At 43.8% G+C, this 27,612-nt stretch overlaps 1 protein-coding gene and 1 long non-coding RNA gene across 6 annotated transcripts in view; one reads left to right on the top strand and one right to left on the bottom strand.

The window, feature by feature from the left end:
- Positions 1-17,514, top strand: part of Palld (palladin, cytoskeletal associated protein) — a 413,911-nt gene extending 396,397 nt beyond the window's left edge. For 4 of the 5 annotated variants that reach the window (XM_006996647.4, XM_015989967.3, XM_042262652.2 and 1 more), the window contains 6 exons: positions 3,129-3,223; positions 5,435-5,567; positions 10,207-10,414; positions 12,840-13,005; positions 13,529-13,662; positions 15,426-17,514. In XM_006996647.4, coding sequence (XP_006996709.2) covers positions 3,129-3,223; positions 5,435-5,567; positions 10,207-10,414; positions 12,840-13,005; positions 13,529-13,662; positions 15,426-15,598 — 909 coding nt within the window. In that variant the 3' untranslated portion in view covers positions 15,599-17,514. Of the gene's footprint in view, positions 1-3,128; positions 3,224-5,434; positions 5,568-10,206; positions 10,415-12,839; positions 13,006-13,528; positions 13,663-13,832; positions 13,880-15,425 lie in introns of all 5 variants that reach the window. The other variant, XM_015989968.3, reaches the window with a different exon arrangement.
- Positions 10,593-24,237, bottom strand: LOC121823397 (uncharacterized). Its single transcript, XR_013045277.1, has 2 exons — positions 24,092-24,237; positions 10,593-11,197 (listed from the first exon to the last, which is right to left on the bottom strand). It is a non-coding gene; the product is annotated as an uncharacterized LOC121823397 (long non-coding RNA).
- Between the last annotated feature and the right edge of the window lie 3,375 nt (positions 24,238-27,612).

A 27,612-nucleotide genomic window follows, 5' to 3' on the forward strand; every position in this document is an offset into this window, starting at 1 on the left:
TTGTGTTGCTAAGTTACCTTCTGCTGCGTTTGGGTTTGGGAGGGCTGTTTTGCAGAGTGCTGTTTCCTCCAAATGCATGATGTACACAAGCGGCCGGCTTTCACAGAGGCTCGTGTGCCGTGAGTTAGGCTCATAAACTGTGAAACATAAATGTTATTTCCATATCATGTAAACAACTGGCCTCGAGGAGCGAGGCATCAAATAACCTTCCCAAGCTGGACGTTTCATGCAGAATCACTGTAGCAATCCAAACTTCTTGCTTGTACTGTAACTTTAAACTCTGGAATCCTGCACGCGTGCGCGCACGCACGCACACACACACACACACACACACACACACACACACACACACACCCGTCCCCCGAAATAGATGCACCACAGAGCTGAGTTAAATAGAGAAAATTAGTGTGTTGGTTGTGTTTATGTTAGCATGGGGTTCCCAGCCTTGTTCTGGGCTTTACTTAAGAATTCACTTGATTATCATTCCATGTGTTAATAGAGCAGATGGAAATCGGAAAGTTAAAAACCAAGTACCATAGTGTGTAGTTGTGCATAATTTCAATGATTCCTCGGCTTGGTTGGAATATTTAGAGGATTAAAATCCTTGGTGCTGATTCCGAACGAGCAGCCTCTTCGTAAAATGTTCAGAGTTCCCATCTGAACTTTTTCTGGTGTACACATCTTTGCATCGATTCCACTGAATTCTAGATATTTTTTTATATGTATGAAAGTATATGACTTCTTGGTTTGGATGCTTTCTAAAATGTTCCTCTACTGGTTAGCAACATATTACAATATTTTTATCATGTTATCTACTGACTTAATGTGGGGTGTGTGTATGTGTATGTGTCTATGTCTGTGTCTATGTGTGTGTGTGTATGTATGTATAGGTGTGTGTGAGTGCACACTTACCACCGTGTGAGTGTTGAGTTCAGAGAACAGCTTGTGGGAGTCAGTTTCTCCTCCCACCCTGTGGATGCCAGGGTTGGGTTGGCAGCGCCTGGCTTACCCCTGAGCCATATCACTATGTGATGCAGTGATATATCTAGCCAGTAACAACCAAGACATCAAACCTGATCCTACCTCCTGAAGACCAGGCCCTCCCCGTTTATATGCAGAAGTGAAGGTTAATATATGCGTGGAAAGATCATAAACAGTAACCTCTTCCTTTAACAGTTCATCGTTACAGCATCTTTTGAGGCATGCATATGTGTATGCATTTATGTATTTATATTCTGCCCAAAGTTGTAGAAGAAAACCAGAATTCAAATTGACATTGAGGGGAGTTTTTTTTTAAAAGCAATTCACATTTTCTTTCCTAAATTCAAGATTAAAGTTTGAATTTAATTCATACTCTATGATCTTCTGACTACATAAATGATTGGTTAATATAAACTCCTCTTGTATCCTGGGCTTTACACCACAGGAAGAGTGTATTAACTTATATGCATCCCACCACTGAATCAGCAACGAAGATAGAATCTACGTCCCATGTCAATGTACTTGAAGCTGTCCATGAAACACAAAATACACACTTTCTTGTCTTTGATCTCAAAGGGGAATCTTAGATTTTAGTTGTTCATCTGATAAAGCATCTAGCATGATATACCAGCCAGGTTATTAATAGAGAGGAATCTCCTAAGCAAGTCACAGATAGCTCTTTCCAGAGTGAATATAGATTTAGAGGGTTTTTGATAAGATTAACTTCCTGATTTCTAGCTATTCTAAAGATTCGCAAATGTTTTCCGAGTCATTATGATCGCTGGTGTGTAGCCTGGGCTACAGTTCATCTGATGGGGAAATAGTCCTCCCTCCTAATCCTCTCCTCAGCTCTCCTCAGAAGTTTTTGGGAAAGACAATGTTTGAGCCTCCAACCTCTACAACAAGTATTGAATACTAGAGTCACTCACTTGCCTAGTGGTAGGAGACGATTACATCTTGTTTCATTCCACCCCTTTCTGCATAGTAGTTACAATTCTCCTCTGGTCTGCATTACATCCCGTGTGTCTGCCTTTTCTGAGTGGCTGCATCCCTAGAGAAGCCGTGACTTGGGAAGACTGGAGAACCAGGTTGACTAGACTCCTGCCCTCCATTAAATCATACTCTAGGTTTCTTGCTATGATAGCCCACCCTGTTTCTTCTAATGGAGTCTGCCCCTGCCTGCTCTCAGCTGGCACACCAGTCCTCAAAGCACACTGCTGCATTCCTGTTTATTGGCATCTTGCTACAAGGGTTTCTCATCCATCCCAGGCTAGAATTCATGAAGCCTAATTATTAATGGCATTTCCTGTTTCTCGTGTTCCCTCTCTTGCAATTTCTTTTTGGCTCCAGAAGTTAGAGACAGATCTGCTCCCTCTGAAAAGTGGGAGGGGAACTCACTGATGTTGCTGCCTGTTAGTAGTAGTATGAGAAAAGCTGAAACCAAACTCCAGATCTGGTGACCTATTCTCATCATCTGGGTCCCCGAAGTGCCACACGTGTCTACTTACAACTTATCAAGTTTACAGTTTCAAGTTTATTTTTCATTAGCTAGGCCTGTAGATTAAGCCACATGTTCTGGGTGTCTAGTCACTCCTGGCTTTTAAATTGCTCACATGTTTATTTTCAGAGACCACAATGGCACACTGTCATGATGCTCACCTTGTGCTATGCACACTTCTTACAGGATGCTCATTTTTATTGTGCAGGCGTCCTTTAGCACATGGTTTGGACAAAGCAATAACACTAGCTGTTGATGAATGTGTTACTGAGAAGATCTGATAGAAAACTAAAATCATCTAATTCTGACCTCAGAATTAGCCACGATACATAGGTGTTTGACCATAAAAATGGAGCATCACATGAGGAAAATATCCTCCTGTTGTATTTTACAAGTTGGTTTCATGTGTTAGGGGAACCTTATTCTGCAGATTAATGAGGGGTGTCGTTTTGAATGCCATCCTAGATAAAACAGACGCTTGTCACCTGAATTCTTTCAGCCAGTGGTTTTACTGGCACTTCAGTGTGGTGACTAGCGGTCCCTGACTAAGAAATACTGTCGTAGGGAGAATAAGATACGGGACTCGCCAGTGTGAGATGGCTAACGGGTTTGCACAGCCCCTAACGTCTTCTCCTGATGTCTCCAACAGGGCCGCGTCAGCTGTACAGGGCGGCTCATGGTGCAGGCTGTCAACCAAAGAGGCCGCAGCCCTCGCTCTCCCTCAGGCCATCCTCATGCCAGAAGGTATTTCCGATGCTCATTCCCGGGTGTCCGGGCTGTTCCTTCTCACTCAGTCATCCATTCATTGCTGTAAACCTGTGGCTACCACAATCAGAGGGTGACGGTGAACACGTCTTTACTGGGCTCCTTTGCAGCTAGAGACGGAAGGGAGCAAGTATTTGCCGGTGTGTGTCCCAGCTATTGAGATGTATGATCATTAGTTTGCTAAACAGGACCTAATTTATAAAATATGTGAAAATCGAGATTCAGGACCTTTACATGAAAATACTAGCAAGCGGAACACAAATGTTCAAGACAGGTCTAAAGCAGCAGCTGTGTGGGGGCTGACAGTTATACCCTGTCACCACTATTCTTAAAATCAGCTCGTTTGGAAAGCGTACATTTTAAATTACTTGGTTCAAAACATTATGCAGTGAGACCATAAATCGTATAAGTAAGATTTGTCATGAACTTCTAGTATCTAGCAGATTCCTAAATCCCAGGCCTTTGACAGATCCTGAAACCGTGATGGCAGGCAAGTAACGGGTACCATTTCTTATTAATATATTTAAATTTTAAAAGGAATATGATAAGGCAGGCAGCCTATCGTGTTTAGCGGTATTACAGACACAGCCTCCTAAAATAGCCCCTGACTGTCAGGTACAGCCTCACATGCAGACCCCTTCGGTGGAGTGATAAGCAGGAAAAGTAAGTAAGCATCAGACAAGTGGTGCCCATATATCACCCAGTGCCTGTACCACAGAGCCCTTGCTTGTGACAAGGGCTGAGCATGCGCAGACACCGCTCTACATTCCTGTGGCAGGACCAGCTCTCAGGAGCCTAGACCTCCGTCTGTGGCTGTAAACATGTTACTATCACGCCCGTCACTCTGGGTCCTTCTCTTCCACTTTTCTTCAGTGTGTAGAATACACCTAAACTTTCCCACACATCAGTGGCTCCAGAAGACATTGTTGTCATTCACAATGTCTGTATTTAAGCTATATGAAACAGCTGACTGTTGTTCGCCTGACATACTTGAAAATGTTACTTGCTCCACTGTTCTTTTTCTAGTTAAGGGGGCTCTTCTCTCTCTCTCTCTCTCTCTCTCTCTCTCTCTCTCTCTCTCTCTCTCTCTCTCTCTCTCTCTCTCTCCTTCAGCACCGAGGATTAGAACCTAGGGCCTCATGCATCTGAGGCAAGCACTCTTCCACTGATCTACAGCCCCAGCTGTCCACTTTTAAACTTACTCTTGCATTTAACGTCTTGCTTGGTTTCTCAAGTCTCCTGTGCCCTTGCTGTTGATTCTTTTGCTCTGGTAACATAAGCAGGGGAGACACACAAGGTTTGAGAGGTCAGCACCACCCTTGCTTAAAGCAGGAAATAAGGCCTTCAGGCATACAAACTAATGAAAAATTAAACATGCCTAAAAATGTAATTTGTTTTCCCAAGGAACATGAAAAAGAATTTTGATGAGAAATGCATTATATTTTTATAAAGTAGGAAATTATAATTACCTACAAAATGTAAATCATAGTGAAAAGTTAATATTCATTTCTAATGGGAAAGATTTGGTTTAAAAGAAGAGAAAAGAAAAAAGCCAGACGGTGGCGGCCCACACCTTTAATCCCAGTACTCGGGAAGAAGCAGAGGCAGGCGGATCTCTGTGAGTTCGAGGCCAGCCTGGTTTACAGAGGACAGGCACTCCAACTACACAGAGAAACCCTGTCTGGAAAAAACAAAAAACAAAGACAAAAAAGAAGTAGAAGAACAAACGCTGCTGTTATTTCTAATATAAAGCCAGGTAGCGGTGACACAAGCCTTTAATCCCAGCACTTGGAAGGCAGGGGCAGGTGGATCTCTGAGTTCGAGGCCAGCCTGGTCACTCTGTAGAGTGAATTTCAGGACAGCCAGAGCTACACAGGGAAACCCTGTTTTCAAAAACAAACAAACAACAACAACAAAAAGCTTCTAACATAAAGCTTTAAAAATGTCTTATTAGGAAAAAAAATCTCAAATATAGTAACCCCCTTCTCTATTCCCTTTTTTCTGATTTGTATCCAGTAGTCTGCTGATTGGAGACTATTCAATTAACCATAAGCTCCAAATGAAACAAGGGTTGCTTGTTGCATTTTTTGTGTGTAAATATTGTGGGATGGACGCAGACAGGGACCTCTCTCTCCTGGAAATAACGACTGTGTATTCTATTGACCCGTCTGTCACATCTCTCGTCTCAAGGCCTCGCTCTCGATCGAGGGACAGTGGCGATGAAAACGAGCCCATTCAGGAGCGATTCTTCAGGCCTCACTTCCTGCAGGCTCCTGGAGATCTGACTGTTCAGGAAGGCAAGCTCTGCCGGATGGACTGCAAAGTAAGTGTGTCCGTGCCTGCCGCGTGTACCTCTGTCTTTCCTGTGGAGTGCAAGATGACCCCAGCCCAAGAGAAACAGACTCCCTGTGTACGCAGTTGTCGTGATGATTTCCTTTCCTTTTAAACTGTCATTCAATGTGTTCTTTACTCGGAACTAAACCCCGGGAAATCACTAGATCTTGCTCCCTCTCCCCCTTCCCTCCTCAAGTTCCCCCTCCCCGATTAGGGGATGAATCTGTCGTGCATCCTAATCATCTGGTGATCTTCATGATTACTCTGTGCTCTGAAGCTATTGGCTTTTTTATTCCTCACATTGCTGCATTACCGTCTTTCTTATACTAGTTTTGATGGGTTAACTTTATTCTAAATTAGCTGACATGTTCACGGGTTTCCTTACGGCATTTTCAAACATATTTAGTCTGGGTTGGTTTCTAGTCCCCTGCTCCTCCCCTCACCTACCTCACCCCCTGTTCCCACCATACATTCCATCCCCTAGCAGTTTCCCCCACCCACCCACCCCTGCCACCTGTCAGTCATTTGTGTACTGTCTAGACCTTTAGTGCTTAAATGTGGATCATTTTTGAAGATTACTTGGGCTCCATCTGCTGGTTCTCCCTGGAATTGCAGAACGTGAATAATAACCAGAGAGCTTGGTGGAGAGGCTTGGAAACGTTGCTGTTAAAATAAGTTTCCTGGATGTGCATGCGCCACGGCTAGTGTGAACCAAAGAACAATGCATATCGGTATTTCTAAAACTAGGCCGTAGCTGTGGCCTTCATTAGTTTCAAAACTATCACTCTTGAAGATGCAAGAGTAGAAATTCTGATTCCTTTATCAGTGTGAGAAAGACGGTGAGTTGGAGAGGCGATTTGCCAATGACCACAGAATTCCTGTGGGAGAGATGGGAGGATCATGTGTGTCTCCTCATTCTTAGTCAGTACTTGACGCAATTCTAGCAATTACTTTGAAGTAATCTAATTTTTTTGATCACTCTTTTTTGGTGGGGGGCCTCTAAGAACATATAGAAAAGAATAAATGTATTCTTTAAAATAATTTGCTTTCCTAATGTAGTACATCTTACATTACAAAACACAAGTTGAATTTCAAAGCATTACTTCACTTTAAATCAAGAATTAACATATTCAGGGGGCCAGGGTGTGGTGGCTCACGCCTTTAATCCCAGCATTTGGGAGGCAGAGGCAGGTGGATCTCTGTGAGTTTAAGGCTAGCCTGGTCTACATAATGAGTTCCAGGACAACCAGGGCTACATAGTGTGACCCTGTCACAAATAATAAATAAATAAATAAATAAATAAATAAATAAATAAATAAATAAATAAATAAATAAATAAGGAAGATAGATAGATAGATAGATAGATAGATAGATAGATAGATAGATAGATAGATAGATAGAAGTTTTTAAGGTTCACACATGAGGAAGATCACTCAGCTGGTAAAGTGTCTACTGCTCACGCATGAGGACTTGAGTTCGGATCTCTCCAACGCCACATAAAAAGCTATTGCCCTATAATCCACTGCTGATAGGGGAGTAGACACAGGTGACCCCAAGGGTTCATTTGCTGACAGTCTAGCCAACCAGTGAGCTCTGAGTTCAATGAGACACCCTATCTCAAACTGAGGAGAACTGTAGACCTGACGTTGACCTCCGGCCTCCACCACCATATGTACATGCATCCACAGGAACATGTGCAAACACACCATACACAAGAATTCACATGTTAGAACTACTATACGATCTAGTTGGCTTAGATCCACAGGAAACGCAATCACAATTCAGAGATGTCTGTACTCACATCATTCACAGCATCCAAAATACAGAGTCAGTGTAAGTGTCCACCAACAGATAGAGAGATTTTTAAAAATACCTGTGTAAGGTATATTGAAGGAAGAAACTCCGTCACTGATGAAAACACGGTGAGCCTAACGGACATTAAGTGAAATGACCCAGGGACAGAAGGACGGACACGGCATGACCTCACTCAGCTGTTACTCACATGTAGAATCTTGCTACGATTTCTTTTACCCGTTATTATAAAATAGAACTCGGGGACAAAATATAAAGATTAAGAGCCTGAGACAAAAACTCAAACCCTGTCTCTGTCCTCCACCGGCTCTACCAAAGCCTGCGTCACCTTCCGACCCCACCTCCTCTCTGCCCTGGGCCACTCTTTCTCTAGTTTTGGGGGAACTCTCTGCTCCATTCCGACCCCTGAATGCGAACCCCGCCCCTCGAGCCAGTGTTCAGTGAAGTCAGACCACAACACAAAATTCCCAAAACAGAATCTAAAGAAGCTCAGCAGTGGAGGAACTAAATGATGCTTCCTGAGAGCTGGCGGAGCAGTCTTGGGAAGCTGTCAGTCACGCAGTAGACACAAGTTCAAGAAATCTATGGCTCGTTATGGCGGATATTAACAACCCTTCAGACCCATGAAAGCTGCTGACAGGAAGTTGTAAAGGTTCTTGCCACAAAAGAGAAATGATAAGCATGTTAGATAATGAACGTGCTGTTTAGCTCAACTTCATTATTCCACAATGTGTACATATTCTAGAGCATCGTGTATGCAACACATACAAACAAAACTTTTATTTGCCCATTTTCTAAATAAATATTTTAAATTTTGAAAAAGTTCATAAATATAACCAATATGATGGTCTTCCCAGTCAACAAAGGAAATGATGACATCCTAAGATTGTTATTAATTTCATGTTTAAATGTTTAAAAACGGAATTGTGGGCCAGGTGTGGTGGCACACACCCCTATTCCCAGCACACAGGTGGTAGAGGCAGGTGGATTTTTGGAAGTTCCCGACCAGTGTGATCTACACAGGAAACATAGGTCATTTGGCTTTATACAGTCAGGCCCAGTTCCAGAAAAAAATAAAAGAAGGAGAAGAGGAGGAGGAAATGTCCTTTCATCTGTGCCTTTAAAGGGTGTTGAGAACTAAAACAATCAGTCCTTGAATTCACTAGCATGATCTGACCTGCATAAAGACAATCTGAAAGTTGCTGAGTGTGGTGGCACAAGCCTCACATCCCAGCACTAAGAACCCAGAAGCAGGAGGCTCACAAGGTCAAAGTCATCCCTGGCTACATAGTCACCAGCCTGGGCCACATGAAACCCTGCCTCAAAAACCAAAGAGGGAGAACCAAATGTCTTGCCATATGAATGGGCTCTGCACACTGCTATCTACTTCAAAGTAGGAAAAGTATGCTCTTCTCTCTGCCTCTCCACATGGACCAAGAGCACAGACTGCTCAGGCTGCTTGGGACGACCTGATGACCTGATACCATGCTGTTCTCACTACACACTGGGAGGGCCGGAGTCACAAGACTAGGACATGCTCCCTTTGCCTGAGCACGAGTAACTCTACCCACGGAACAGCTCCTCAGCGAATTGTTTTGAAAGGACCCAATCATGGCTTCCTGCAAGTTAGATGATCCTGCTTGTCCATTATCAAGCCCAGAAAAGTGGGAACAAGCTATAAAGTCCTCAAGACCTGGAACTCAGTTGGGAATATCCACTGCTTTACTTCCAGGGTCTTCCCCACAGGGAGAGGGTACATGTGGAGATGTACATCTGAGGATGGCAAGGGATAAGAGGACATCATACTGCCTCAAACACTACTTCCTGACTACGACTCTTTCAGAAATCCCAGTCTCTTGTTAATAATTGCTTCTTTTCCCTTACATTCTCCACACATTGACTACATGTTTAGGAGATGCTTTGTTGGTAGTAGGAATGAACACGTACCATGGGGCAGGACGGGATACATGGGTCTCTGACAGATTTGGACAAAGCTAGTGCTTCATAGGAATTGTTTAGCTGTCCCTTTTGGGGGCCAGAATACGTAATTTCCCACTAGGGAAGTTAGAAGAAGGAAGGATTTCAAAAGGTCCTTCCTAATGCTCTTCTACTCTCAAATCAAGGGCAACACTATAAAAAGCTGGCAGGTGGCTTCCACACTGTCACCTTACACTGTAACATGTCACACAACTGCCATGGTCTTCAGATTTCAGGACATTTCCATTGTGATGCTAATTTGTCTATGATTTATGGGCGATTTCAAATTTCACTTGTTCTTCAGTTTCACGGATTATAAAATAATAATAGGTCTGTGTACTAATGGACGCATTAACTAACATCGCCATGGCGATGGCCACTCCTTGTTGGGAAGCTTTAGATCTGAGTGTTATTCATATATTGGTTGTTTCCAAAGAGCTCGGAGCCCAATGCTGACATCACCTGGGAATTTTTATAGTCTTGGGTGAGGTTAGATGATGACAGAAATGTGTTTCAATCCCTGTTTCACTTATCTCTAGATTGTTCTATAAGAAATGTTTAGTTGTGAGTCTCTGCATGCTTATGGAAACCATGGGAAAGTTTTAAACAAAAGAGAAGCATGAAAAAGCCATCTAAAAGGCCATTGTTTGTGATACCTAGCATCCCACCGGGAGGGAATGACAGATAGGCTTCCACAACTGTATATATAAAATCCAACAGACTCTTTTTAACAGACCATGCAGCAATTTCAAAGCTCAAGAGGAATTGACTCCATAACTCCTGGTGATTTGGTTGTTTTAATATCAGAGAAATTTATGTGCATTTCCTTTCTGGTTTAGGTCAGTGGGTTACCAACCCCAGATCTCAGCTGGCAACTGGATGGGAAGCCCATCCGCCCTGACAGTGCTCACAAGATGCTGGTCCGTGAGAACGGAGTACACTCCCTCATCATAGAGCCGGTCACGGCCCGGGATGCCGGCATCTACACGTGTATTGCCACCAACAGAGCAGGACAGAACTCTTTTAACCTGGAGCTTGTGGTTGCTGGTAGGTGGCCCGTGACTCCTTCCTTGTTGCCAGAACAAGTCAAATGGCACAAAAGCTAATTCTCCACAAAAACTAATTCTCCGCCATGAACTAATGCAGAAAATAAGTCAAAATGCTGACAAAACAGACCAAGCACAATGGAAGCACATCATAAGGCTTAGCAAATAGGAAGCATCCATTTTTCTTACTTCAGCATCACCGTTATTATTTATCTTTTCTTTCTCACATAACCCAGCAAAGATGGGAGAGGATTTGGGCAGTTTACCTTTTCATGGCTGTGATAGGCCCTACTGGTACATGGGGAGGGAGTGACGGACAGACAGGCTTCCGGAACTTTATACAGAGAGTCCAACGGACTGTTTTAACAGAGCATACAGCGATTTCAAAACTCAAAGACTTAAAGCAGTGTTCTCATCTACACTCAATTCAGTATCAAATTCACTCGTTTGCTTTCAAAGCAGTACTGTAGATCTGTGTAAGTGCTGTTCAAGGAAGTTAGACTCTTTGAGAAACCTTGGATGAGAAGACATTCATGGAAGCGTTTATACCACCAGTGCTCAGGAGTAAGGCACAAGGAAGGGTGTTGATGGCCTCATCTCTCGCTGTCACAAAGCTTGACAAAGCATAGTACGTATTCCTTCAGGTCTACTGACAAAGCCGTCACGGACGTTATCTTGGCGAGGCCCGGCATCAGCCCTGTGAGATCATCACCGGGGCCCCCTTAGGGAGCAGGGATTAGACTCAGGACAGCCTCCTGCAAACACTTCGTGAACCACTCAGCGTCTGCAATAGAGTAGAATGAGGATGAAGCCGGGGCGGAGGTCTGGGCTATATAATCCAGGGTGACGACTCTAATAACAGAACCGTGTTTGCCCCACAGAAATCTGGTAAATATATATAGGGTGATGCTGTCATTTTAACCAGGCTTTTAAATGCTGTGCAGAGTATTCTATCTGCCTGCACGGCAGGGTTGATTTCATTCATTTCTCTAAATTCAAACTGTTTCTTTTTCTCCTGTTAAATGTACCCATTGCTCTTATTTGTCCATCAGGATAAGACATCTGGTCATGGCTCAGCACTCATGTCAGAGCGGGTAGTGCACACTGACATGGATCAAGGTCTTCACCAGCAGATATTAGTTTATGCATTACGAGCTGCATTTAAAACTAGCCTTAATATCCCAGCGGCTCGCCAGTGATACCGTGTGCTACTCGGAACTCACTGTGTAGGATGCCTCCTGTGCAGGCCTTCATAAGCATTTTTCCAGTTTAATCCTTAAAGATGCTGTGATTTGTTATGGCCCCACTAGTTGAGATGCTGAGGCATCTACGGTCTGTTTGTCAGTGACGACACAGCCAGTAAGACACAAACCAGAGGGCCTGGATTGATGGCTCAGAGGTTAAGAGCACTGGCTGCTCTTTCAGAGGTCCTGAGTTCAATTCCCAGCAACCACATGGTGGTTCACAACCATCTGTAATGAGATCTGGGTGTCTTCTTCTGGGGTGTAGTCAGAACACTGTATACATAATACATAATAGGTAAATAAATTTAAAAAAAAAAGACACAAACCAGTATCTGATGGCAAAGACCCTGATTCATGTTAATGTGCAGGAAGATGTGTAGCTTTGGATTCATTGTCGGGAGCTCAGATGAAATTAAACACCTTATTCCTTCTCTGAAATTGTTTCTACCAGTAGCCCAAGAAATTAGTTTCCCATTGTCTTATAATATTCAGAGTATTACTAACAATAATCCATGACTTTTAAAAGACTAAATCATAAAATCCTATAAGATAATCATAAAGTCATCTTCTTTATAGCTCCAAAGAATGTAAGTTAGAATTTGTAATTTACGGGCTGTACATCCTTAGTTTATAGATAACTATCTAAAATTGCCAAATTTAGATAAACATGCCTTTCCTGTATGTATTTCTCCCCACCACACACACACACCACCACCACCACCCTTTAAATGCTGTGGAATGTCTCATTGCATTATGAGTTCCAACCTTAAATCTTCAAAGAAGACATTTCAGGAGGCCGCCAATGACTCCTCATCCTGAAGTACTTGTCACCACTAGGTGGCAGCAGCGAGTCAAGGCCGTGAGCTCGCGTTGACTTAATTAGGAGGGGAGCTCTTCTCACAAGCTGCCAGCAGTGGCTGAATCTCTGAGGCCTGTCAGGAGGGCTTCTGAGGAGCAGATGTCCGGGTGCTGTGTGGGCCCATCATTCTCGAATTAATTGAGGGAATGCATGAGTGCAATGAAGCGTATAGACCCTTGCTTGGGGAGAGGGCTAACCTCTTGACCACGTGACGTGCAAATGGCCTCATAAAAGAGGCTGCTCAATCTTTCTAAAGCCTCTGAGAACCTGGCAGTGACCCTTTTGTACGCTGTTAATGGATAATTCATCTTGTGTTTCCTCAGCTAAAGAAGCACACAAGGCCCCCGTGTTTATTGAGAAGCTGCAGAACACAGGGGTGGCCGATGGGTACCCAGTGAGGCTGGAGTGCCGAGTTTTGGGAGCGCCACCACCTCAGATATTTTGGAAGAAAGAAAATGAATCGCTCACTCACAGCACTGATCGAGTAAGGTAAGACTTGGCAGTGTGGCTGCATCTACCCCATAACTTGTGTCGTCCTGATGCTAGATGAAGAGTGTGTGTTGAAGCATGCTACCCTGGCCATGCAAGACAAAAGTCACCCTTTGTTCAACTGGAAGTTTAAGCTTTTGGAAGGTGGCAATGTTGGGATGTGGTAGGTAGCAATGTTGGGATGTGGTGAGCATGTTCGGGCTTAACCTGATGGCATTTTTGAAATGTGTATATCAAAAAGAAGAGATGGATTCATTTGCTCTGGTAAGCAACAGCCTGGTCAATGGTTTTGTAAAGACAGGTCCTCCTCTAGGAATTAGTGCATAGATTTATTCGCCCTCCTGAGGCCTGCTCCACTCTCCCATTAACTTAATGGGGCTAGCCGCCTCTCCAGAATAAGTATGATCCTGTTATCTATTACGGGCACCATTCTGTTTCCAATGACCTAATTAAAAAGGATGTTTCGTGTCCACCGCCACTTCTTCGACATTTAGGGCTCTAATGACTTTATCTCTTCCTGCAGCATGCACCAGGATAATCACGGCTACATCTGTCTGCTCATTCAGGGAGCCACAAAAGAAGACGCTGGATGGTATACCGTGTCCGCCAAGAACGAAGCAGGCATTGTGTCCTGCACTGCCAGGCTCGATGTCTACAGTGAGTGCGGCCCCCTTTCAGCTCACTGCGTCTCACCCATTGAATGATGAAGAAGTAGATATCAGAACGACAGATCACATTACTCTAAGCTTTATGCCCTAAGTTTATACTCCAGCATTTTGCTTACCAAAAAAAAAAATTCATATTACTCTTTCTCTTTCTGTTTATAGTTTCCCGACATTAATAGTGAACCCCCTCCGGGAGAACAAACACCCAAGTATCAGCAGGGTCTTTGATTGATCAGCGAGATGTGCATGTTGATTTCTTAGGCTGGCTAGTCAACTGCGGCTGTCTCACTTGAGCACCCAAAGGGTTAACAGTAGACAAAGGCATACGCGGTTTTCACATTTTCTTATTCCTGTATTCTGCAAGTGGCTGTCTCCTAACGTCTCTTCCTGAATCATAACCCTTTCACGGTGTCCTGCTGCAGTCTTAATGTGTGTGCCTTGATTCTGGAATGTGTACTTACATAGCTTAAGTGCTTTTCTCATTAATATATCTTAAGCACTTCAGCAGTAAATTCTTGACTCTGTGTGTGTGTGTTTGTGTGTACATGCATCCTAAATTTTAAAAACTACCAGCTCTATTTAGAGGCTAGTACAATAGCATTATATGATGTGTTGATGTATGAAAAACCACTAGAAAATATTTTTTAAAAATTACAAATTTTACTTCTGCTAAAGAAAGTAATAGTCCTTTGAAAGCATGCCAAATGCTTGAATCTTTTCAGTTTATTAATGTTAGAAATCTATCTAGAATTCCCAACTAGAAATTAAAGAAGAGAGAGGAAGATGGATCAGATATAGTAAGCTTATCAACTGTTTTGAGATTTTTCCAACACTGCAGTTGCTAAAAGAGCAATAACTTGCCATGTAGCCTGACTTCACAGTCCCATGTCCACACATAGACAGTAACTTGTGATTCTTGTAAGTAAAATGCAGAAGGACCTCTACGTTTTCTGCATCTCTACCAGGGCTGTGTGCATTCTTTCACAGAGAACATACACATGGGGCATGGAGAGTCAGCTCAGCAGTTAAGAGCACTTCCTGTTCTAGCAGAGGACCCGGGTTCAGTTCCCAGCACCACACGGCCACTCACAGCTGTCCAGTACCAGGGAGCTCTGGCACCTCCTGGCTTCCCAGGCACCGGGTCCACACTCAGTGCACGTGCATACACACAGGCAACACACTTACACACACCCAGGCACCGGGTCCATACTCAGTGCACATGCATACACAGGCAACACACTTACACACCCAGGAACACACTCAGTGCATGTGCAAACACACAGGCAACACACTTACACACCCAGGAACACACTCAGTGCACACGCATACACACAGACAACACACTTACACACACCCAGGCACCGGGTCCACACTCAGTGCACATGCATACACACAGGCAACACACTTACACACCCAGGCACACACTCAGTGCACGTGCATACACACAGACAACACACTCACATATATAAAAAATAAAATCTTTTTAAAGAGACATGTATGGACCGCTCACATATATCAAAAGACAATCATTCTGCGCGTGTGCCTTTTGTTTTCAGAGACAGGTTGTTGCTCTGAAACCCGGGCTGGCATGTAACTCACTGTGCAACCCAAGCTGACCTCAAACTTGCAACAATCCTCCTGCCTCCGCCTCCCAAGTGCTGAGATTGCAGGTGTGAGCCACCAAGGCTCTACCCGAAAGACAGTCTGTGTGTATTTAGACTTCTAAAAATCGTCCTTTACTCTCCTTCTCCGCAGCCCAGTGGCACCAGCAGCCACCGACCACCAAGCCAAAAAAAGTACGGCCCTCGGCCAGTCGCTACGCGGCCCTTTCGGACCAGGGACTAGACATCAAAGCCGCCTTCCAGCCTGAAGCAGGTCCATCTCAGCTGGCGCTCAACAGCGGCTTGGTAGAAAGTGAGGACCTGTGACCAGCACCTCTGCTGAAGCCGAACACCCAACGCCATTGCTTCGACCAACATACTCCTCTGTCACATCGTGTAAAAGGCAGAAGTATACTTTTGACTTTAAGAAATTTAAAAAAAAAAAAAAAAACCACCAAAATCCTATTTTTCTTACTTGATAGGGAATCTAAGTAGGTGATGCTTATCAAAATGTACACGTTGCACAGAAAATTCACATTTGTTGTCCAAGTTAAAACTTTTGGAAGTGTTGTGGTTAAAATGGCCTAAAATGCCAAAAGAAGTCAGTCAACTCTTCAAAGGTGACCACGATTTAAGCGATCTACAAGTGCCTTCAAACACAAGCTGTGGGTGCTGTAATGTGGCGGTGTGAAATGTTTGACAGATGATACTACGGTGACTCTCAAGGGCAGTGTCTACGGATGGGTACCCTGAACCACGTGCAATAGGGAAGGGTGGGAGAGTGATGAGGAATCCGAGTGAATGCCTTGTCTTTGCAAACCGCTCCTGTTAAATCAGAAAGAAGGAGTTCCTTGCCTTCGATTTCATCTTCAGTACGAAGCTTACTTACAATCCATAGTAACTAAAAGGCTAATTTAAACTTAAGCCACTTCAATTGTTCTGGAGACAGCAGATCTGTATTACAGTCCATTCCACAAGAGGCATCCGAACCACCCAAATGACCAAGGCATGTAGTATTTGGAGGCAACGGGTTTGGAAGGCATGGAAAGAAGGAAGGAAGGAATTGCTACCCACACAGGGATCTCATATCCATTTAGAGGAAAGCATCAGGGGTGGGCCAGGCTCCTCGTTGGTTTTCTTTTAAACCTAAAAAACATAGATGCAAAGACACTGCCGTGAACCAGCCAAGGGCTCCAGGGGTCATCTGGAAGTCTGGAGCGCATGAGCGGTGGCGACTTCCATGTAGCTGAAGTGTGTAGTAGTTGATGATGTTAGTGTGTAGAGTAAGTTGGACTTGGGTTGAGACTGCAAGGATGGCGTAAGTGAGAAGTAGCTAATAGGGTCTAGTCTGCCAGAGGGCAGTGGAGACGTGAGAGACAGAAACCAGCTTGTGCTACAATGAGTTTCCTTTCCGTGGGCACTAAGAGGTGGTGAACGGAAATTTCTAGTTCCCTTCACTTCCCTGATGCCACAGAACCGAGCCTGAGGAAGGGCCAGGCTCTGAGCATCTACAAGGCCAAGCTGCAAAGACCGGCTTTTGCATGCACGATTCTGCCTCGGCTAAATGGAGTTGATTCTGACCAGACTTGATAACTTGAAGTCGGAACCAATACTTTCCCTTGTTAGTGAGAGAAAATAATCTGGCCTGATAGTACGAAACATGAGGCTTTAAAGGTACTTTGCTACGAAAAGAAGACACTGTGTTCCTCATGCGAAACGTATCTATCGTTCATTATTTATAAAAGTGTGGAACTTTCTTAGCTCAGTTACTCCATTCATACATAGTACTTCTTAAACCAATTTTATACCTGTAACCACCCCATATATTTTGTATTACTGCTTCACATGTACAGCTTTCTACTTTTGTAAGAACACCAACCAACCGAGTTTTAGCAGGCTTGAGCACAGGGTGGCAGGTGTCCTACACAGTGTGGTGCCAGTCTCTGCCCACAGACACACGGCTAACGGGGGATTTAAGTAACCATGCAGGGGCCTACGGACCTATCTCTGTTTAGAATTATGACCCATGTTATATCATACTTGCCAAATTTTTCTGAATGTGACTTTTTTTTTTTTTTTTTTTTGCTAATTTGCTGGGCTTGGGATTAGCTAGCATTCTTTTGCCGCCTTTTATGTTGTATTTATGAAAAAAAAAAAACAAAAAAAAGTACTCCCATACTTTGGATTGTTATGCTGTTGTAATGTGGACTTAACATCAATAAATAAATATTTAACGAACAGTAGTCGACACCTTGTGATGCTGTGTTCTGTGGCTGCTGTAATGAACCGGCAGGGGTCAAAGGCATCAAATTTCGGTATTGTCAGAGTCGGGTAGGTCAGAAGTTGGGCCTGAGATGGCAAGTTCCCACTTCACTGTGCAATGAGACTTAATGTCATCGTGTTACTGGCTGCAATCTCACCTGAGGTTCAAGTGGCTATGAATGAATTCCGAAGTCCCTTGACATTGCAGGCCACAGGACCCACTTAGTCTGTCAGCGGCTGCTCCTCCCCAAGGCCATGGGTGTTTCTTCCCCTCCATCTTCAAAGCCAGAGTGAGAATTCCGTTCATGAAGACCCTCTAATACTCCGATTCTGTTATTTATTATTCTGTCCATTCCCCTTCAAAGGTACTCCTGAATAAATCAAGCTCACCCACATAATCTCCTTTCTAAAAAGTACTTGATTTAGAAACTTAATTGTACCTTCAAAATTCCCTCAGGGGATAGGGAGGTGGCTCACTGTGTAAATATCTGCTGCATACAAATGAAGACCTGAGTTCATATATACAGCACCTACCTACAAACCTGGCTGTGATGACATCTGTACCCTCAGTACTGAGGGGGTAGCGATAGGCCGATCCCTGGGGCTCACTGGCCAGCAGGTTCAGGGAAGAGATCGTGTCTCACGAGATAGAAGCGGCTAAGGAAGACATTCGGATGCCAACCTCTGGCCTCCACATGTACCTGCATGGGCAAGTGTACCCATGCTGTGTGGACACCATACACACAAATAAAAGAAAGAAAGAAAAAAAAAAAACACTTCCAAATAGCACTGAGATTCAGACTTGACTGCATAGGAGAGGTATATATGTCTGCTTACTAACTCTCAAAAACAGTTTAGCAAACAAATAAAACCAGAAGTACCAAGTGCACACCTGTGCTGTTCAAGGCATGTGACATTATGGGATTTCGCCTATACCACCTGGCATTTTGTTTTCGCATCCTCAGATCTATTCTTTATGTTGAAATTTCATCTAATTAAAGGGTTTTCCCACTGTACTATAAATGGCAGGCATTCTCCTAATTCCTTCTTGTGAGGAGCCTATAGGTCGGGTCTTAGAGTAATTCTCTCTAGACTGGCTATCAGGAACTGACTAGAAGTGCACGTTCTTCAGTGCGACCCAACTGTTCTTGAATCAGAAATCGGAATGTTGAGGCCAGACAGATGGTTCTGCAGGTAGACCCTTGCCACCAAGCCTGGTGACCTGTGTTTAGTCTCTGGGACCCATCGGGTAGGAGCGATTAGTATAAATAATTAGATAAACACACATCTAAATGGTAAAATAAAAAATCGGAAATCTGGGTGTTCCCAAGCCTTCCAGTTCAAAGTTGCCATCTGAGGAGGGTTGGTCCCCCAGCTCCTTCCCTGCTCAGGTGACTCTCAGAACTGGTGTGTTGCCAAAGAGCCTGAAGAAGCTGCTAACGACCTTCATCACGGTCGGCCCTCAGAACAGACAAAGGTATTTGTGCATTGTTCCTCCAGTTACTTCCAGAGTCTCTACAGTCTATAGTCTCTGCCAGTGAGGTGATCTTCAAGAGGCCTCGGGATCTTTGTTTTTCTCCGTCCTCTCAATCAGTGGCTACTGCTCAGCAATGTGCTGTATTCTGTCCCCAGACTTCTTCCCTCTAGAAACGTGTACATCCTCACCAATACAGTGTGATGACATGAAACACAAATACTAGGGACACGTCCATTCAAATGGCACCGTTAGGATTTCTAAGCCCAGAGGGCACTTTGTGTGTATACACATGTTCCCAGCCTACAGCAGACTTCACAAAGCTCTGCTTGTCCGTTTTTATTTTTGTTTTTTTTAAGATTGATGTATTATGTATACAGTGTTCTGCCTGCATGTATGCTGCATACCAGAAGAGGGCGCCAGATCTCACTATGGATGGTTGACAGCCACCATGTGGTTGCTGGGAATTGAACTAAGGACCTCTGGAAGAGCGGCCAGTGCTCTTAACCGCTGAGCCATCTCTCCAGCCCCTGCTTGTTTGTTTTAAAGGCATATGCCCATAAGGAAAATGGGAAAAGAAAAGACAAATGCCGGAAAGCAGATGGAGGGTTAGGTACTTAAAACTGACCCCAAAAAGCTACCCAACAATTGGAGGAAATGTAATTAAAAAAAAAAAAAAGAAAAGAAAAGAAGGAGATAAATCACTGTTTCCCCAAGACAGAGCTCATAAAAGCCTGTAGTTAGAATTATTTGCATTTCTGTGAGGCAAAGTGAGGAAAAGACTCTGACCTTCTATACCAGGTGCCAGAAACTGAACCGTAAAACACGAGATTCCCGGATGGAGACAGGACAGCTGATTATGAGCACCACGCCAGTACCTGGCATAAAGTCAGTGTAGAGCATTCTTCCCCTCCAAGCTCCAGACGATTGACAAGAGATGAGCATCAGACACGGTGATGGTCGGCATTCCAGGAGAGAAAGTCTCCTCTGGAAAATCCAACCAGCACAGCAGAAAACCGCCAGAACACTGGGAGTCAGCATTTGATTGCCAACCTGCCAGGTTCCAGAATCACCTAGCAGACAAACCTGAGAATGTCTGTGAGGGAGTTCCTAGATTGGGGTAACCCTAAATGTGAGCTCACCATCCCATGGCTGGGGGGGTCTCAGACTAAACAAAGGAGAGAGAGAGAGCTGAACATGGATGCACACATCTCCGCTCCCTGACCACAAACACAATGTGACCAGCTGCCTCATGCCGCCACCACAATCTCTCTGCTTGATGGGCTGCACCCTCACACTGCGAGGCAAAGGAGGCTCTTCCTTAAGTCGCTCTTCTCAGGGCTCCTGTCATAGCAACATGAAAAGTAACGAGTACAAATACTGATTCTCAGAGCACAGCCCAGGACACCCCAATAGCCCCTAGGTCCTCTAAAAGAGCAGGCAGATCGTACCTACTTTCCAATTAATATTTCACTTTCTCTTTTTATGCTCATTCTCACAACTATGTCAATAAACTTCTAAACTGCTATTATTGATAACACTTTTCTCCCACAAAACATTATTTCCCATGTGCCTCCCTTCTTCTCGGAGGTTACTGAATGATGCACTCCTTTGAATGAGATCAGAAGCCACGACGGGGGGGGGGGGGGGGCGTGGGCTGGAGGTATTTTGAGAACAGATAAGAAATGACACTGCTTAGAATTCATGTTTCAGGGGAAAAGGGATTAGATACTAAAACAGGGCTTAAAAAAAAAAGATTTAAAAAGTACATCACGGACACCATATACTACCAAATAAAATCCCCAGTACCAGGAATGGGTTACATCTTTTTGAGTTATTGGCCAGTGGTGTCTCATAACATCGCACTATTGCTAATGTTACTGGTTACCCTCCAGATTGCTGAAGACATCCCATATTTATGTCATCGAGCACGGGAAAATCAAGCGGGTGATTTACCTGGAAGACTCACCCTTACTAGCTACTGTTCATAGTGCTGGAAGGTGCTACACGTGCTATGGAAGGAGAAAAGTAACCATTAATATCGCCTCACTATTAACCTGTGAGTTACAATAATTAAACTGCCTGCAAGACGTGGCCATTAATGCAATAGTGGCAGAAATGTTATGGGGGTAACCAAACACTTTTTTTAAAAAATGGATTTAAGGCCCACATGACACTGTCAATGAGGCTAGATAGATCATGGGCCCCAGGGGAAAACCTACTACCATAATCTGCTAAATCAGAGGTTCTTAACCTGTGGGTCACAACCCCTTCAGCAAATCTCTAGCTCCAAAAATATTTGCATTACAATTCATAACAGTAGCAAAATTACAGTTATGAAGCAGCAACCATGAAAATAATTTCATGGTTAGGGGTCACCTCAACATGAGGAACTGTATTAAAGGGTCACAGCATCAGGAAGGTTGAGAACCACCATGCTAAACGCACACAGCAGCAAAAGGACTCCTAATGACACATTGCTGTACCCGTAGGTCTGTGCATTCTTCAACGCCCATCACAGAAGTTTCTTCCTGCTGTAGATGGTGACTAACACAGACCCCCACAACTGGTTAACATACAGAAAATAAGACCGTGGGATGCTTTGCTCTCAATGGGATGTCTATATCACACCCTCGGCTCACAGCTCAGGGATCTCTGCAGAGGAGCAGGAGGAAGGAGCAGGAAGACTGTAAGGACCAGAGGTGATGAATGACTTCTAGGAAGCAGCGTTTCCTAGACACAACAGGGAAGATGCACATAGGACCTCACCGAGACTCACAACATGCACATACTGCACGAGCTCCAACCAGGCAAAATCCCAGCAACCCCTGGCCAAGAAGCTACTCATGATTGATAGCTTCTGGGAAAAGAAAATCCGTTTTCTTTGATGGAGTAACACGAGATATAACAACTGCACTCCATGGCAGGCTCCATGCTCAGGAGGAGCCATACAACATAAACTGGATTCCATGTTTTTTGTTGTTATTGATTTTTGGTTTGTTTGTTTGTTTGTTTGTTTGTTTTAAGAGAGGGAAAGAAGATGAAGTTATGCTGTGGGATGTTCTGTATGTGCTGTGGGAGCCCGTTCTTAGGTTCCTCATGGCTTTATCCAGCAGGTCCGCATAGAGGATGATTAGGACCACAAGCCTGAGTGCAGGTGTCTGAGATGGTCTGCACTTGGCTGTGCTGGGGGATGGTCTGTATGGCAAATGTGTTGCTCTGATTGGTCAATAAATAAAACCTGATTGGCCGTGGCTAGGCAGGAAGTATAGGTGGGACTAACAGAGAGGAGAAATAAAAGAACAGGAAGGCAGAAGGACTCACTGCCAGCCGCCACCCTGACAAGCAGCATGAAAAGATGCCGGTAAGCCACAAGCCGCATGGCAGGGTATAGATTTATGGAAATGGATTAATTCAAGATATAAGAACAGTTAGCAAGAAGCCTGCCACGGCCATACAGTTTGTAAGTAATATAAGTCTCTGTGTTTACTTGGTTGGGTGTGAGGGGCTGTGGGACTGGCGGGTGACAAAGATTTATCCTGACTGTGGGCAAGGCAGGAAAACTCTAGCTACAAAGTTAGGTGGATAGAGAGATGGGAGAGGATCTGGAAGGAGTTGGGGAGGGAAAAGAATATGATTAAAATATAATGTATGAAATTCTCAAAGAACAAATAAAATCATTATTTTAAAAAAAAGAAAGCAAAAGACACGCCACTGGCCTGTCTGGAAAGAAGAAACACATTCTAAAGTACACACATTTTACTTCCTTCTTTGTCCGTCAGACTACTGAAAGAATGGACCTTCAAGAAATTAAAGTTTCTCCAGGAACATTCTGCTATGACAATTAATGCCACCATAGGGGCAGCCAGAGGAAGAACTTGTCTCCAGGAGGAAAACTTTACAACTTGTCAGGTGATCTTGCAGGACAGACCTGGTGCTAAAAACAACGGTGGGCAGGAGACCAATCTTAGACGATCTGTTTAGTTGTGTTTCCTGTGCTTTGTATTTAAATATACTCTCGTGTTAGGACCCTAAAGATAGACTCGAGGAAGGGGTTCATTGGATCTCTCTGTGGTACATTTCTATAACTTCCCCAACTACTCGGGAGGTTCTCAAGTCTATGAGCATCCTGGGCAGCACTAACAGATCCCCGAGAAAAAACAAAGTCCCACAACTTTTGACAAAGTAGAGTGGGACCCACCCCATATCGGTGACATTTGTACCCAACAGCTTGCCCATTTCAACAAGGTCATCAGACTCCTAAAATGTCATAAAAAAAAAAAAGAGGTCAAATATTTAAGAAAGCATGGTAATTTATCCTTCCCTCCTTACTGATGTTATGAGGAGGTAATTCTCCTACCTCCTCTTTCCAGGGCCTCTGGGAAGGATGTTATAAATGTGGCAGCTAGTAGGGATGCAATCACTACATCACTCAGAAAGAGGATGAGCCATCCCAAAGACAGTCATTCTTAGGCTGTACTCCAAGGACGGGACTTTGGCTTTGCTCTCAATAGCAAGAGAATGCTGATGGAATTTTAACCTCACCTATAGTTCAAACCTCATGTAGAGCATTGGATAGATGGGTAAAGGTTGCTTTTCTTGGGAAGGAATAGAAGTTTATGTCATACAGTTTTCTGATCACCTCTGTGAAGCATTATGAATTTACTAATAGAAATTAACATAAATGAGCTTTGGTTTGGTTTGGTTTGGTTTGGTTTGGTTTGGTTTGGTTTGGTTTTTTCAAGAGAGGGTTTCTCTGTGTAGTTTTGGCGCTTTTCCTGGAACTCACTCTGTAGACCAGGCTGGCCTCGAACTCAGAGATCTGCCTGCCTCTGCCTCCCAAGTGTTGGATTAAAGGCGTGTGCCACCACCTCCTGGCTAACATAAATGAGCTTTAAAGGAAGCCTGAAACCCAGCATCATAAGGTACAAGTGACACATGATAAAGGAAGGAAATGGATTGTCCTTACTACTACGGTATGTAGCGCGTTGGCTAAACACTTGACAGTTTGCTTGCATTTTCAGATTGGCCAGTATTCTCCAGATTAAGCAGTTCCATTCCACAACCACCTCTCCATCACCTACCTCTGGAAGTGTCAGAGCGGCCGCCATCCCTTACCCCTTATCCTGTAACAAAGGGATGGAACAGTGACAGGACAAAACAGGGCGTGGCTTATCCCAAACTCCCTTCATCCCAGTGTTCTTCCTTCAAGACAGCTGCAAGTGGACTGACGACCAGCTCCTGAGCTCCAGCTATCCTTTCCTCAAGATGAAAAGACCTTAGAGCACTAGCGCTGAGGTGCCTTTGGGGGTCCTAGTCTTCATCTTCTTGCTTAGAAGAAAAAAAAATTCATTTTTTCCTTGCTCCGATAGCCTGTCCTCAATTCACTAGGACTATTATAAATTCGTGAAGTAAATGGACAGGCTTGGTAACACACACACAGTACTGAGAGCATTTTATTTAGAATACTGGTCCAAGAATTCCAAGTTACATGAGATACAATTATTCAAACTTAAGATACATGTATATCTGATGTGCACGGTGCAGAATCAGCAAGGCAAAGCTATCTGCAGGACATTTAATTGCATAATAAATGGAGACACAACATGTACCCTTGGGAGCTTATAATGTAGTTGAAAGACAAAAATTAACAAAAAAAAGTCAGCTACTAAATACTTTATTTAAGTATGTTTGTCAAGCAGGACAGTAGTTATAATTTCATAAAACATTTATTCCATTCACAAGGCTTGGGGGGAAATGTTTCAGTAGCATTAGGTATCAACTCTTGAATACTCAAAATACTCTGTCTTCTCTCATTATTCTGGGTAATAGATGCATGTAAATTAACTCATTTTTTCTGCATAAATTATCCCCCAAACTAATTTGCAACATATAATTCTATCTGTAAAAAGCTGACACAACCCCTCATGAATAGAATATGAATAAAAATATGAAAAGAGCACACATTTTAAAACCTGAGGACAAAAACTGAATACACTGGCTTTGGCCACCAGCCTTTTCCTTCAAATGCTAAGCATGGGCTGGACCGTGAGCTGCTGGGAGGAGGTAACAGCCATAGATGAGTCTTCTGTTTAAGAATTCACTGAAGTGCTTGGGCCTCTGAATGCAAGTATTAAATTAAAAATTCTACCACATCAGTGAGAAGAGGTGGAGAATTCACCTGGAGTTAAGTACAGGGATGATTTATTTCCCCTTTTCAACAGCTCTCCGAATATTCCAGTCTGACATAGAAGAGGCAGTTTATTTTAAAGTTTAAACGTAACACTTAAGGGTAAACCTATTGGTAACCTAGTTTTTACTGGCATACCAATGTGGGGAGAATTTTCATGTAGGTCCTAAGAAAGCGAAAAGAAAGAAAGGAAGAAAAGAAGGAGGAAGGAAGGAAGGAAGGAAGGAAGGAAGGAAGGAAGGAAGGAAGGAAGGAAGGAAGGAAGGAAAGAAGGAGGAAGGAAGGAAGGAAGGAAGGAAGGAAGGAAGGAAGGAAGGAAGGAAGGAAAGAAGGAGGAAGGAAGGAAGGGAGGGAGGGAGGGAGGAAGGAAGGAAGGAAGGAAGGAAGGAAGGAAGGAAGGAAGGAAGAAAAGAAGGAGGAAGGAAGGAAGGGAGGGAGGGAGGGAGGAAGGAAGGAGGGAGGGAGGGAGGGAGGGAGGGAGGGAGGAAGGAAGGAAGGAAGGAAGGAAGGAAGGAAGGAAGGAAGGAAGGAAGGAAGGAAGGAAGGAAGGAAGGAAGGAAGGAAGGAAGAAGGACACAGCTCCTCAATCCAGCCAGCAGCACTAAAAGGAGACTAGAAACAGCAAGCTGAGTGAAAAGGACTTGAGGCAGCGCAGGTACCGGCTCCCTACAGCCGGGAAGGTTGAAGGCCGTTCCTAGTCAGGCACCTCCGGCCAGGCCCGAGCTTGGCTCTCACAAGCCGAGAAGCAGGCCGAGCCAGTCGATGGAGCAGCATGGAGGTCTAGCTGTGGCTTAGCAGTTTAAAGTCTGCTCGCTCAGTCCAAAGACACCAGAGCTGCGAAACAAAGAGGTCCAGATGGAAAAAACAAAACCAAAACCCTCTAAACAGGTTCTCGTGTGTTTTACAATGTGCATAGGCTTAAGAAAGAAAGAATGTGGGTATAGACAGTCACAGAAAAGAAATCAATAGCATAAAAATAACAAAGTCTTTAAAGAGAGAAGTAAAATAATAAAAAAGAATAAGTCACATAAAGATTCCATATTTTATTATGTTCTCTTTATATTTTTTGACTATTAATGGATAAGTGATAACTGCTGAGAGATGATATTAAACCAACCTATATATTTTTAAATTATCTTGACTTCAAAATTTATGTCAAAAGATAAGTTACCTTGAGGGAGAAGTTATGCTTTTGTTTCTACAGGAAATAAGAGACTATGGATTCATTCCAGGTTAACAAAAATCAGGTTTGATGGAGGAAGACCCCCTAAAATCCTGACTACAGACATGAAAAAATAAACCTAAAGTAACTACAAGACACGTGATATATATTTTACCTGTTCAAACATAAAATAAAAAATTAACTATGACTGGCTTATATACAACACAGTTTTTATTTGTATTAATACAGCTATGTGTGTTACCTTTAAAAGTTTATATGTTTTCGCCGGGCGGTGGTGGCGCACGCCTTTAATCCCAGCACTCGGGAGGCAGAGCCAGGCGGATCTCTGTGAGTTCGAGGCCAGCCTGGGCTACCAAGTGAGCTCCAGGAAAGGCGCAAAGCTATGCAGAGAAACCCTGTCTCGAAAAACCAAAAAAAAAAAAAAAAAAAAAAAAAAAAAAAAAAAAAAAAAAAAAGTTTATATGTTTTCAAAACAAGGAGACCAGACACCAATAAAAAGGGCCCAGGTGATGCAACATCAAAACCAGCTTCAAGGCTGAAACGATCCAGTGCTGTGGGATGTTCTGTATGTCCTGTGGGAGCCTGTTCTTGGGTTCCTCGTGGCTTTACCCAGCAGGTCCGCATAGAGGATGATTAGGACCACAAGCCTGAGTGCAGGTGTCTGAGATGGTCTGCACTTGGCTGTGCTGGGGGATGGTCTGTATGGCAAATGTGTTGCTCTGATTGGTCAATAAATAAAACCTGATTGGCCGTGGCTAGGCAGGAAGTATAGGCGGGACTAAGAGAGAGGAGAAATAAAAGAACAGGAAGGCAGAAGGACTCACTGCCAGCCACCGCCAAGACAAGCAGCATGTGAAAATGCCGGTAAGCCACGAGCCACGTGGCAAGGTATAGATTTATGGAAATGGACTAATTTAAGATATAAGAACAGTTATCAAGAAGCCTGCCACGGCTATACAGTTTGTAAGCAAAATAAGTCTCTGTATTTACTTGGTTGGGTCTGAGCGGATGTGGGTCTGAGCGGTGGGGTCTGTGCGGATGTGTGACAAAGATTTGTCCTGTGGGCAAGGCAGGAAAACTCTAGCTACAATCCAGCCTCACAGAACACTCCAGACTTAACAATTATCCTCTTTTTCTCATGGTCCCTCAAAGATTACCAGTGCCCCTGATCAGTGTGAAGTAGTTTAGAAAACTATGCCCACATTCCCAAAATATTGGTTATAAATGTTTGT

This window comes from Peromyscus maniculatus, chromosome 17 (genome assembly GCF_049852395.1).
Source record: "Peromyscus maniculatus bairdii isolate BWxNUB_F1_BW_parent chromosome 17, HU_Pman_BW_mat_3.1, whole genome shotgun sequence".
Lineage (NCBI taxonomy): Eukaryota > Metazoa > Chordata > Mammalia > Rodentia > Cricetidae > Peromyscus > Peromyscus maniculatus.